The sequence below is a fragment of the Lampetra fluviatilis genome, chromosome 30 (assembly GCF_964198595.1).
Source record: "Lampetra fluviatilis chromosome 30, kcLamFluv1.1, whole genome shotgun sequence".
Classification (NCBI taxonomy): Eukaryota; Metazoa; Chordata; class Hyperoartia; order Petromyzontiformes; family Petromyzontidae; genus Lampetra; species Lampetra fluviatilis.
In genome coordinates, this window is record NC_136304.1 from 11,662,949 (window position 1) to 11,676,273 (window position 13,325).

At 50.9% G+C, this 13,325-nt stretch overlaps 1 protein-coding gene across 17 annotated transcripts in view; it reads right to left on the bottom strand.

Moving 5' to 3' along the window:
• FUT8 (fucosyltransferase 8) overlaps positions 1 to 13,325 on the bottom strand; it is a 384,345-nt gene that overhangs the window by 16,508 nt on the left and 354,512 nt on the right. For all 17 annotated transcript variants that reach the window (XM_078870634.1, XM_078870632.1, XM_078870629.1 and 14 more), the window contains 4 exons: positions 12,540 to 13,055; positions 11,686 to 11,807; positions 9,125 to 9,359; positions 8,469 to 8,583 (listed from right to left, as the gene is read on the bottom strand). In XM_078870634.1, the coding sequence (XP_078726760.1) occupies positions 8,469 to 8,583; positions 9,125 to 9,359; positions 11,686 to 11,807; positions 12,540 to 12,742 (675 nt within the window). In that variant the 5' untranslated portion in view covers positions 12,743 to 13,055. The remainder of the gene's footprint in view (positions 1 to 8,468; positions 8,584 to 9,124; positions 9,360 to 11,685; positions 11,808 to 12,539; positions 13,056 to 13,325) is intronic.

Here is a 13,325-nt window from a genome sequence, read left to right on the forward strand (position 1 = left end):
CACAAACTCCTGTATACCACGTGAGGTAGCTAACATCTCGCCACTCCAACACCCCTACATACCTGATGGATCGATTACTTCCATTTCCTATCTGGAGGGCCAGATATGTGACGGAGGCATACGCTGTCTGCTTGTTTATTTTGTGACTTGTCTTCTGCACGACGCTGACGATGATCATCATGATTTTATTATACAGCCTTCGTCGAACTCGGACCCATTACTAACAGAGAGGGTCCTTGCCCATCAACACCTGGCACTCCACCAGCATTGGTTCAAGCGAGTAGCCCGACTGCTGATGAGACACCGAATATTGAAACCAGCCCAGAGTTTGTGTTTAACCAACGCCGCTGACATTATGCGCTTCCCAGAAGGCAGCACAACCAGAGGGATGTGTAAAAAAAAAAATCTATTAAATGTTTACGTGGAGAGACGGATATTGGTAGGAGGCGAATTGCCAACTACATATTTATTTTGTTGCCCATAGCCTCGACAGCGACAGCATGAATCCTCTGCTACAATAATGATTAATTGTTGCGCTGAGATTAGGGTCACAGGAGACAACACATTCTGTGTGAGCCTGGCAAGAGAGACAAAGACGACGTTGTCGCTGCAAGCTACTGGGGTCCAAAAGCTTAACAATGCACCCAGGAGAAGCCGAAGCTACCAGGTGCAGCTCCGTCTCCTCCCACACCGCTCGCGTTCACTTAACCTTCGCACTAAGGGTTGCGTTTTCGATGGTGTAATCATGCGCACGACGCCGTCGTGCTATCCAAGAGGAAAGATTATAAATTGCAAAATGGATTGTGGATTTTTTTGTTTGTTACTAATCCTTTGTCTACAGATGCCAGAATCCGTATCGGCTGCAATAAACGCATCTTTGGCTAAGAAAGAAATCGCAAACAAATACACACCAAGATTAAATACTGTACTTGGATTGCAAGGCATCATGGGGAAACTCGGTAATACCTTCAGTGCCATCTGTGACTGTGCGTGTGCACAGCAGCCTGTGCTTAGCAACCAGCTCAGACGAAGTCAGGCACACCATCTCGTACATCTTTGGAGCTGATGTGGAGGATGTTCACTCACTGAAGTTTAACTTATTCTGTGCCAGCCTAATTTTTTGTCTTCTTTTTCTAGCAGTTCCACGGTGTATAACGGGGATAGCTGTTCGCTACAACAGCCCTCGACGCAAGTTGTGGCAATAGAGGCGACAGGGCTGTTACTCGACTGTTCTACGGTAACTCGCCTATAGCCCGTCCAAGGACGGGTGTATTGCAGTAAATCTGGAACTTGCAAGCGAAAAGCAGAGCGTGACGTCATATTCTTTGCATCCATTCGTGTGCAATTTGCCAGGCCGCGGTGACACAGACTAATTTCATTTAAAGGTTATAATCCCTTGTTCATCATCACGTCCTTTTTTAACTTCTATGTCTCAATAGCGTCACGGAGATCGCGTGACGTGAGAGTTCTACCTTTGTAGTGAGGGTTATAAGTTGACGCCGAGGAGGGGGGAGGAGGCGAACCCCCCCCCCCATGTGGAGTGATGTCACCCGCTCATGATTATTAATGGAGGGGGGGGTCCATTTAGAGGACGTCACCTGTTAATGATTATTAATGAGGGGGGCTGGTCGACGTGGAGTGACGTCACCCGCGTTACACACAGACGTTCTTGGCTCATGACAGTAGTAATGGCTCCTGCACGTGGAGCCAGGGAACGTTCGCCTGGCTGTCCAACTGCTTGCACAATCAGAATGGCCACCGTGAAGGTTGCTGAGGAGATGAGTCTCCGTTTGGGGCCGCCACCTTTTCCACTAAAGACGGAAGCCACACTTACCTCTCAGTCGGCCTGGGGCCGTCATCAAAACTGTGCCGTTCACGACAATGCATTTCCACACAACACCGGCGGTACCAAATCAATTCCTGCCACTCGAACACCGATGCCAATTCCCGGACTATCCGGGTCAGTTCCACAATGCATAACCGGGTCAAAGTCAGACAGGTAGCACCCCTAGGCTCTGTAGAGACACCAGCAAAGCACGCACGGGCACTGGGGATTCCTTCCGCCATGCCTTTCAATACGAGAACACTTTGTCTGTGTGTACTACTGCATTAAAGGTCAATTGGACAATAAGCAAGGACAATCAGAGACTCGTGAATGGCCAATTATAGAACATTCGGTGATGCTCTGATTACTCTGTGTGGTGTATTGTACAGTTTTGCGCCAAACTAGCACCCCGTAGCTAACAGGATCCTTGGCAAAATAACCATTTTGCAGTTTAAATTTAAATACATTATTATTCATAATTAGTTGTTGGATTGGATGGCGCCAGTATAGAGCCAAATGGTGTTGTACATCTTGCAGCTCAGGAGATGCAATAACTTAAACTAAACTATTTACCAGGTCAGGCCAATCGAGGTATTTGAGTTATTTTTCAGAAGCGACCTGGCCACCAATGATTGCTCAACAAAAGTGGCTTATCACGTGGAGATTTACAGCGGCCATTGCCGAGTGCGCTCTTGTGATCGCCTGACGATGCTGGGTATAACTTTCAGCGACAAGGTGCATCGAATTCCCTCGGTGGGGATTGCTTTTCGACATAGCAGTTGGCTGAAAACAAAATACCAATTATATGTTTTGTTCAAACGACGTGTTGTTTGGCCGTGTCGGGTGACAGAGGATGAACATCATCATTCGGCTTTGTATTGAGGCCATTTAATTAGAAAATAATATTATGAATCATCTGGAAGTTCACCAGCATTGAACTTTATAAGTTGGATGCTGCCGATGAGACAATGAATGTTGAAACCCATCCAGGGTGTTGCTTATCATGAACCAATGTTGTTGAAATGATGCACTCCCAGAAGCCCGTGTGGCCGATAGGATGTGCTAAGGGGACTTTTAATTTGTACGAGGAGAGACAGATATGAGGAGGCTTATTGTCTGCTTCTTTATCTTGGTTACGGGAGAATATGCAATTCTTAACATGACCTGCAGATCCCAGAAGATTCTTAGACAATGTTGATCACGTTAAGCCTAACTGTTACCTGTGAATGTGACTATGCTGCCGATAACGAAGCTTCCATGCTGTAGCCTGCGCTGCCAGGCACTGTGTCGTGTCTATGCCCATACATGGAGGGCGCTCTTCACGGTAATCAAACCAATTAATTGAAATCCAGTGGGCTGCAGCAGCATCATTCGCTGTACTCCCATTTAACACGTAGTAGGCTTTTGCAACAAACATTATCCATAAGGTTTTCTTTGAGTTAGATGGCATGAATATAAATGTGTCGATAAACCCGCCACTACCCGACACAGCCAATGAGTAAGGTTTGTCACGTAAACATAACGTGCCAATTGGTTACTACTTCAGCACTCACCGGTTGGGTGTTGGATAGTAAACCCACAACATTTACCATTCGAGTACCATGACGGTCAGCCTCATCAGGCGACAGCCAGAATTGGCAGCCACAATTCTATTGTCACGAAGGCATGGTGGTGGATCATTCTCGTTGAGTCTCCAGAGAGAGACATTGCATGGATCGGTGTTGCCACCCCATACAGCACAGAAATGTTCGCCAGTTCCTTGAGCATTATACAGTTATCGCACCTGCTGATCACAATAAACAAATGAAACAGTGGCCGGGCAGCCACCCACGAGAGATACGAGACGGTATAAAACATGTCCAAAAAACGAATTCCCATGGGACTATCACATGGCCCATCAGAAATATAAAGTTATCTGCCTGTTTGTTTGAACATTTAGCCAGCAGGGATCCACTCAACTGAAAGGTGCCCCGATTATATTTGCGGATCCAAGGCAGGGAATGGCTTAACGCACCTCCGATTTAGCACAGTTGGCGACGTAAGGTGCGAAAGAAGTTCAACATCCAAAGACATAAACATACAAAGATTCCCCGTATAGTCTTAACAGACTGTTGGGGCAAATTCTGTTAGCGAGCACCTATGAAGGCCGGAACAGTACACGACGGGGTGGGTGGCCAGCACCTCGCCCGACCGCCTTTGTCTCCCTAGTGTCGATGTTTACACACCGCACAAGGTACTTATTTGAGGCTGAGTCGACCTAGGTGAAGCCCAGGACAAGTTCAGATAATCGTCACTTGTGCTGGCCAAGACCGAGAATCCAACTCGGGTCGCCGGGTTCGTAGAGCAGTGCGCTAACCGCTACGCGACCACACCCCACACACAACAACAACCGCCATTCGCCACTAAGTGGCGGTGACGTCACCACGACGCTTGTGCCAGGCTATGTGCACGTTCAGGCCATGGGAAGTGTCGAACGCCCGCTGGCAGGAGGTCACGGGGCAGACCCAGTTGCCACGGGTCGACTGACTGAGATGACCGAGATGACTGGCTGATGCACCACCTGTGCCCCCTACTGTGCCAACTGGCTGTGCTTTAGCTACCCGGCGCTCCGCTCGTTGTTGTGAGCGTTGCTCCTCCCCCCTCTGTTGTTGTTGGAGGGCGACTGCCTCCAACTGCCCAGTAATGCCGCTCGACTAATTCGGAGTGAGACCTCTGCTGTCAAACCGGAGCCGGTCATCAGCACACTGCCCAGGTATGGGAAACTCTCCACTCTCTCCACAACTGCCCTATCACCAATTGGGAGTTGCGGGAGTGGAGTGTCCGATGGTACAAAATACCCAGGCAAGTGCTTAGTTTTGGTGGGGCTGATGGTAAGGCCCCACCTCTTCGTGGCAAGCTCCAGGTTCAGCAGCAACGCCTCCAACTCCTCCTCTGAGTGAGCAGCAATCACCAAATCATAGGCATACATAACATGGTTGACAACTAGGGAGCCATCCCTTGACCGCACCCAGGCATCAATCAGCCTCCCATTGTATCTGTACCAGATGGAAATTCCTCCGGTACAGCTATTGAACGCTTCACGAACTACGTGGTTGAAATATATGTTAAATAATGTGGGAGGCAGAGGACATTCCTGTCGCACCCCGAAGTGAACAGGGAATGGCTCTGACTCCCGGCCACGTAATTTTACCCGGGCCCTTCACCATCATGAAGGTCCTTAATGATCGTGAGCAGCGGGTCAGGGACTCCGAAAGCACGAAGAACAACCCAGAGCCCAGGCCTACTGATGGTGTCATAGGCCTTAAACAAGTCAATAAAGCAGAGATGTAGGTCTTGTTGGAATTCCCTACACCTCTGCTGTAGCAGATGGACAGAAAATATGGCATCTGTGCAGGACCGCCCTTTCCTGAAACTACATTGGGGCTCCGCAAGCCTCTCCTCAGCGTGTCTGGCAAGGCGATATTGAATAATCCTTGCCAGGACCTTTCCCGGTAACTGAGGAGTGAGATGCCACTGTAGTTCTTACAGACTGTAACACACAAAGACCCCCCGTGTAGCCTTAACAGACTGTAGGGGCAAGTGCTGATAGCGAGCACCTATGAAGGCCGTAACGGTACACGAGGGGGTGGGTGGCCAGTACCATGCCCGACTGCCTTTGTCTCCCTAGTGACGATGTTTACACACTGCATCAGGTACTCATTTGAGGCTGAGACGACCTAGGGGAGGCCCAAGCCCGGTTCAAATAATCATCACTGTTGGTGTTGGCCGTGAGCGGGAATCGAACCCGGGTCGCCAGGTTCATAGCGCAGCGCGCTAACCGCTACTCGACCGCTCCCCACATATCACAGATGTGACGTCACCGCTCACTTGCCGTGCAAAAATATGCATTATTGCGCCCCCCCCCAAAAAAAATACCAAAGTCAATTTTTTACATTTTGCATGGTGTACAGTCTGGAAAGACCCCCCATATGGCAAATTTAAAGTTTGTTGCATGTCGGGAAGTATGCTAAACATTTTGAACAGACACACATTCACAAATTTCCCTTTTTTATATAGATGTGCAACCTCCAGCGCCTCCTAGAGCACGTGACCTGAAGTGCAAGCACTGGCACGGTGGGAGGGCCCCGTCCCCTCTCCTCGCCCCCTCTCCTCTTCTCGCTCACGTGCAATCCTTCCCATTTGTGTTCGTGGTTTATTTTATTCCCCGACAGCATCAACGCACATTGCCGGTGAGCACAGCGCAACCCTACACGAGCACAGCGCAACCCTACGGGAGTACAGCGCAACCCTACGTGGGTACAACAAATTCGTTGGTTTATAATTATTGACTTAATACCGCTTGAAACATTCTTTAACGTGTTTAACCCTTCGTGAAATTAAATGAAATCTAGCACCCTCAGTCTAAACCAATACCAAAATATACCCTTCGCAGCAAGGAGAGGCCCTGATGAGAGGCACGTGCTCAACTGCGAACACGCCAATTAGGGTTGGGGACAGAATGAGGCACGTAATTATCGCGCACCCGTGATTACACTTCACAACGGCTCCGTGTCGGAGCTCAGTCCTCGTGGGGAGAAAGAGAGCCCCACACGGACGGACGTGATGATTGGTCGTAAACATATGCAATCAGTTCAGCAACGAGGACTGGCCTTGGTTCAGCGGTAATGTCCTTGGAAGGAAATTGGCGTTCATGCGAGCCGACGCGGTGATATGTTACCATGGGAAATATATGCCTCCTGACCACGGACACTGCTCTATGCATTTTAGAAGTGGTCCGAGGCAGGGCAGCATGATTAAAAAACAAATATACCCGCTGATTTTTGTGTCCAGCATCTTGACGTGAGTCACATTTAGGCGCTTTGTAATCCAAATAGTGCCGTAATCTAAACTACTGACACAAGTGGCCAGTGCACTGACAGCATACGGTACAGTACCATAACGGGAGAAGGAACATTCCTTTTGAAGCTGATGCTGGAAATATCGAGCTTATCTCCATATATATAAAAAGGAAATGTGTGATTATGTGCGTCTGTTCAAAATGTTTAGCGTACTTCCCGACATGCAACAAACTTGAAATTTGCCATGTGGGTACTTTCCAGACTGTACACCATGCAAAAATTATAAAACCTTTTTTTTGGGGGGGGAGCTCAATAATGCATATATTTTTTGCATGGCAAGTGAGCTGTGACGTCACATCTGTCATGTGACCCGTGTGCGGAAGCGTAACGGAGTATTCCTGCTGATCGTGAGTAAAGTGAAATACAAATGTGTTGCAGGTCTAAGGCGTTCTGGGCCTCCCCTAGCCTCAAACGAATAACTGGTGTGGTATGTGAACATCGCCACTAGGGGGACAAAGGCGGCCGGGCGTGGTGAATCTAAGTCCCGGGCGAAGCCGGGTAGTAAAGCTCGTTAAAGAATATTTTAGATACGAGTGTGGAGGAGATCAGAGCGCAACGTGAGAGAGCGTGCGGCTCGGGAGACATACAGCACCGTAACGTAATGTCTGGCTGGCGTGGAAGATTAGGCCAAATACCCACTCGAGAGGCCCCCTAGAGGAGGCCTTTCCGCCAGCAGTGACGCGAGCAAAACGTTGCAGCACCTCCACTAATGTTTAAAGAGTAAAAGAATATCAATAATAATAAAAAACAAGCCGTGTGGATTCAGGACAGGAGAGGTGCAGCCCTGTCTTGCAACATCTCCCGTTTGCTTAGATTGGTGGAAACCCCCCAAAGCATGGTTTGAAAGTACGGCAAGTCGTCGCTTCACGCGCGGTGTTCACGCTACAATGCATTTGCACTAAAGCGCAGTTCTTCCATTCGAGAACAAATTATCGCACAATGTAAAACGCGCACCGCTATAGTGTGGAAAGTGCACCGTTATAATGTCAAAAGTGCACCGTTATAATGCGGTTTTCAAGCTGTCGATGACGACCTCGTTTCTGAAGCTGCACAACTGAGCGGTAGAGTGATACAATACGCGGAGTGATACCCTCGCTGCCTCCATGGTGCTGGAGCACAGGCGTGCGTCACCACCTCCCGACCTGCATGTGCCACCACCGCACATGCAGTTCTTTTGAGCTGGCCGAGTGGTTATTTAAATGCAATGCATCTTTGTGCGTTATTAAATCTGTTGTCTGGGCCTGCGCTACGTCTTCTGTTTGCGATGGGTTTTCTCGTAAATTTACAGATTTGAGTTCCAAGTCTCAGCAAATACTATTTGAATATCTTCTTCTTCGTAATACAGTTATAGTTTGATCTTGGGTCTCTGAACATGAATAAATGACTCTTAGTATATTAAAAAAATGTGAATTGTCACGAAGTAAACAGCACAAACCCTAACACCTCGGGCGCAGTGGTTCCCACCCTGCGGTCTGTCGCTGGATGGATTGTTACATGAGAAGGTCGCGGCTTGCGAAGGTCTTAATCTATCACGGGATTGATCATAGCTGACAACGACGACAATGATGATGAAGCCCAGTGAAAGGTGAGAACGGATGGATTATGTACGCATGTATGTTAGAACTTCTTTCGCGCTGTACGTCGCCAACCGTGCTAATCCGAGGTGCGGATTATAAAAGCCACGCCAGAGATGACCCGATGGCGGAGGGGCTGGCGCAGTGAGTGCGACGCGCGTCTGCACCCGCCTGCAGGAAGTGGAACCTCTGCTGCACCAGGTCGGAGAGGTCCTTGGCCTCCCGGGCCCTCCACTCGGCCGCCCCGTCCGCCTCGCTCAGCTTCAACAGGTCCGTCATGATCGACCTGGGCGCACAAGCACCGACGGGCACGCACGCTGTGAGAACGACGGATAATGCACGAGGGTTGTTTGGATTCCCCCTTCTTTATGTGGGCGGTTGGGGTGGGCGGTTGGGGTGGGCCGTTGGGGTGGGCGGTTGGGGTGGGTGGGTGGGGTGGGCGGGTGGGGTGGGTGGCACAGCGGGTAACACTCGTGCCTCACAATAAGAAGGTCCTGGGTTCGATTCCCGACTCGGGCGCCTTAATGTGTGGAGTTTAAATGTTCTTCCCGTGTTCTGTATTCCTCTACGCTTTCCTCCCACAGCTAAAATCACACATTGTAAACTGGCATTGGCCAAACACAGCAGTAGCAACATCGCCGCTTAATGCAAAAAATTGGCAGGACCCTCCTGAAAAAGAGTCTTGAGACTCAGTGAGACTTTCCCGGCTAAACGAGCAGTATAATAATAAATAATATTTTTTGTAAATTATTTTCAATTAACTCGAGCAACTTTCAGTGAATGCAGCGCGACGACTTTGCAAAGTGGCAGCTGTGGGGGTTGGGGACCTCTGTTGATGACCCATGTCCTGCAGCATCATGGTTATCTTCTCCTTGGGGTGATCGCCGGCGTCGTGCTGCATCTTCTTCAGCTCGCTGCGCACGAAGAACCAGAATTCCTTGATGCCGTTCTCAACCTTCCTCCGCAGCAGCTCGTGGTCCGTCCCGGGGCCGGCGGGGATCCTCGCGGCCGTGGCCACGGCGCTCACGGCGGGGCCGACCTCCGACGCCTGCTTTGCATTTTCTGCCAACGAACAAAGCGTACGTAAATATCATCCAGAAGGGAAAGCAAGTCTTTATAAACTATTTAGCCAGCGGCAGGATCTGCGGCATTAAGATTCATGCTGCCAGCTGCACTTGTTTTGACTCTATGCTTTAATTTCCCAAAGTCAATAGGGAAGTTCACGGTGAAGCGCTTTTCTGTATGTAGTATTGGGGCTTTTTATATCAGCTGCCGAGGATTTACCAGTGGGGCGGAGCTACACAGTAGAGGGTGGAGCTAGAAGACAGGGGGTGGAGCTACAAAACAAGGGGTGGAGCTAGAAGACAGGGGGTAGAGCTACAGGACAGGGGGTGGAGCTACGGGACAGAAGGTGGAGCTACGGGACAGGGGGTGGAGCTACGGGACAAGGGGTGGAGCTAGAAGACAGGGGGTGGAGCTACGGGACAGGGGGTGGAGCTACAGGACAGGGGGTGGAGTTACGGGACAGGGGGTGGAGCTACGGGACAGGGTGGAGCTACGGGACAGGGGGTGGAGCTACGGGACAGGGGGTGGAGCTACGGGACAGGAGGTGGAGCTACAGGACAGGGGGTGGAGCTAGAAGACAGGGGGTGGAGCTACGGGACAGGGGGTGGAGCTACGGGACAGGGGGTGGAGCTGCGGGACAGGGGGTGAAGCTACGGGACAGGGGGTGGAGCTACGGGACAGGGGGTGGAGCTACGGGACAGGGGGTGGAGCTGCGGGACAGGGGGTGGAGCTACGGGACAGGGGGTGGAGCTACAAAACAGGGGGTGGAGCTACAGGACAGGGGGTGGAGCTACAGGACAGGGGGTGGAGCTACAGGACAGGGGGTGGAGCTACAGGACAGGAGGTGGAGCTGCGGGACAGGGGGTGGAGCTGCGGGACAGGGGGTGGAGCTACGGGACAGGGGGTGGAGCTACGGGACAGGGGGTGGAGCTGCGGGACAGGGGGTGGAGCTGCGGGACAGGGGGTGGAGCTGCGGGACAGGGGGTGGAGCTGCGGGACAGGGGGTGGAGCTACGGGACAGGGGGTGGAGCTACAGGACAGGGGGTGGAGCTACAGGACAGGGGGTGGAGCTACAGGACAGGGGGAGGAGCTAGAAGACAGGGGGTGGAGCTACAGGATAGGAGGTGGAGCTACAGGACAGGGGGAGGAGCTATAAGACAGGGGGTGGAGCTACAGGACAGGGGGTGGAGCTACATGACAGGGGGAGGAGCTACAAGACTGTAATATTGGTGACAATTCATCAGTGGTCCTGCACACTTCTTACACAGAGAAATCCACCAAACTCTCCATTCCACGTGCCAAATATGCATAGCTGGGGCGATGTTATATGACGAGGGAGAATCATTTTACTCCAGACGCCATTGTTCTCTACATTATTTATTGTAGTAATTCTTCCATATAACGGCAGTGCCTAAACTCAAATTTGCGCTCGCTCGTTTGAGACGCACACGCAGTGCGTCATACGCCGGCGGGGAACGTAGTAATGAGCCCTTAATGCCCTTGTAACAAGAACTCTAATAGTTCTTGCGCTAATTAAGTTTTACTAAACATGTGTCCTAGTATTGAACAATTAGCGTTTAGCTGTATCGTTTTTTTGAAAGACATCGACTACAACGGGTAGAAAAAAATGCATACAAACTCAAGAAGACCACGTTATAGTCTCCAACCTCTCACAATATTTTCATCATAAACGCATTCGCTGCAATTGCCGCCCCTTGCTGTCTGCACAGAGTGACACACGACACATATTTCGCGTAACATTTAATTCTATTACCCGCACTCCGCCAAGAGGGGCCCGTGACGGCTGAGTGGATGTGTAGTAAAAAAATAAACTTCTTACCCATAAGGAGGGTGTGTGGTCTGTTGATTCATTCCTCCTTCACCTTGTGCTCAATCCACGCTGTCGCTCTCTCTCTCTTCTCGCCCTCCCCCTTCACTAGAACATACTTCCCCCTCCACATTAAGCGGTCACCTTCGCTCACGAGTCTCCGCTCCTCACCCAAAACTCACTTCTTGTCCCCAAGCTCACCCCACGTCCCCCCTTAATCTCCCCCTCATAACCACCACCACCCCGTGGCTATCATTTATTCCCCATTCATTGAATCCATTCATCATCATTTACGGTCATCAATTTCGATTTCACGGAATTCTTGCATCACCGATTTGCCCATTGCTTCCTCTCATCTATTTCATTCACCACAACTCCACCGTTACCTTCACACGCGTCGTACCGTCATTAATTCTTTGTAAATTCGCGTTGGTTAAGGCGTCATAGAATTTCCGTTAGGATAAGATTAATCAGCTTGTTAGATGGGGCCGTTACCTTGCTGGTATTTCTCTTTGTAGAAGCTGAGCTCCATCTGGGCTTGTGCAAGGCGCTCCTCGAGGCCCTTGACTCTCTGGGGACTGGACGGCACAACCGGCTCTCCCTGCTGCTCGGAGACCCTGCACGCAAGGCGCGGCGGAGGACACGCGTCACGCAACGTGCCCGGAATTGCGTTCATCAACAAGTCTGCAGAACCAGGCGGGAACCTCAAGAAGCAAGGACGGTCAAGTTTGCACGAGTCAACTGTGTGGCTAAAGTTACCAAAGCAATGGATATCAAAACTTTCGACTGCGGCCGCGTGGCCTAATGGAAAAGGCGTCTTTGAATTCGGATCGGAGGATTGCAGGTCCGAATCCTGCCGTGGTGACGAATATCGAAACGACGTGAATCGAAGCGATTTACAAGGTGGTGGAAGTGAAGACTGAGAGGTGACTGATAACGAAAGGGCGGACGATGATGCTGTCAACGACGTGAGTGTGGTTGAGGTCTCATGACACTGGCACAATCTTTATACCGCACTCATGATTTGCGATTGACTGCCATCCGCACGGCACATGCGGGCTCCGTTCAACGCCTGGATGTGTAAACCTGGGGGACGCGTGTTTACGGAAAGTTTCGACTCCAGGAACTTTTTGCCATGCAGATTGCGCATTTAAAGTGTACAATTGAAGTTGGTTGTTATGCCTCCAAAGCATCGTTTTTTATTTGTGGATGAGTTGCTCTCTCTCGCCAAGCCCTGCAAGCTAAGCAGGCTTGAGCCCGCGTAGTTCCCCTGCGCGCATGCGAGCAATGGCCGAGCAACGCGTGATGGGAGAGGTTTGGGGGGGGGGGGGATGGGGGAGGCGGCTCACCGCAGGGCTTCGGCCATCTGCCGCAGATCGTCATTCTGCTGTTTGAGCCGTTCCAGCTTGGCCATGATCTTGGAAAGTTCTCGGCTCGAGTGCTCGCCCATCTCGGGGTCTCTGATGAGGTGGCCGCCCATGTAGACGAGCAGGGAGCCCCATGCCAACAGGATCAGCATGATCCATCGCCACGACGGGGGCCACGCACGCATCCTGCCTGCTGCTGTGCGACGACGGCGGCGATGCCGCCGCTCGCGATGGGAGCGGGGGGCTCACGTGGGGGGCTCACGCGGGGGGCTCACGTGGGGGGCTCACACGGGGGGCTCACGCTGATCCAGATACGAACAATGATGCCAATATCATGTCCACAAAGGTGGGGGTATTTATCAAATCGTCTCCGGTGGGGTGTAGGTGGGGTGTAGTTTCTTCCGCCCGACGCCTTGATTTTTCTTCTATTGATTGGCGCCGTTCGACCGATCCATCAGCGTGAGGCAGCAACGACCTCCGTGCAGAACGCGAGTCAACCTGAAAACCCACGCGCCACAATTAAGAGATGCAATTACAATCCGCTGTTCATTGCTGGGTTAGGGCACGTGATGATCTGGCCAAATCCGTGTTGAAGGACCCTCCCCCACCACTTAACACAGCCAAGTTAATTCAATTGTCATGCAGTGTACAAACATTTAATGTACAAAACATTTTACGTACAAAACATTTAAGGCACCGAATGTTTTTGTTTCAGCTCACCGGCAAGTTAATCAACAACTCTCAGCAACAAATTAAGCAATTGGATAT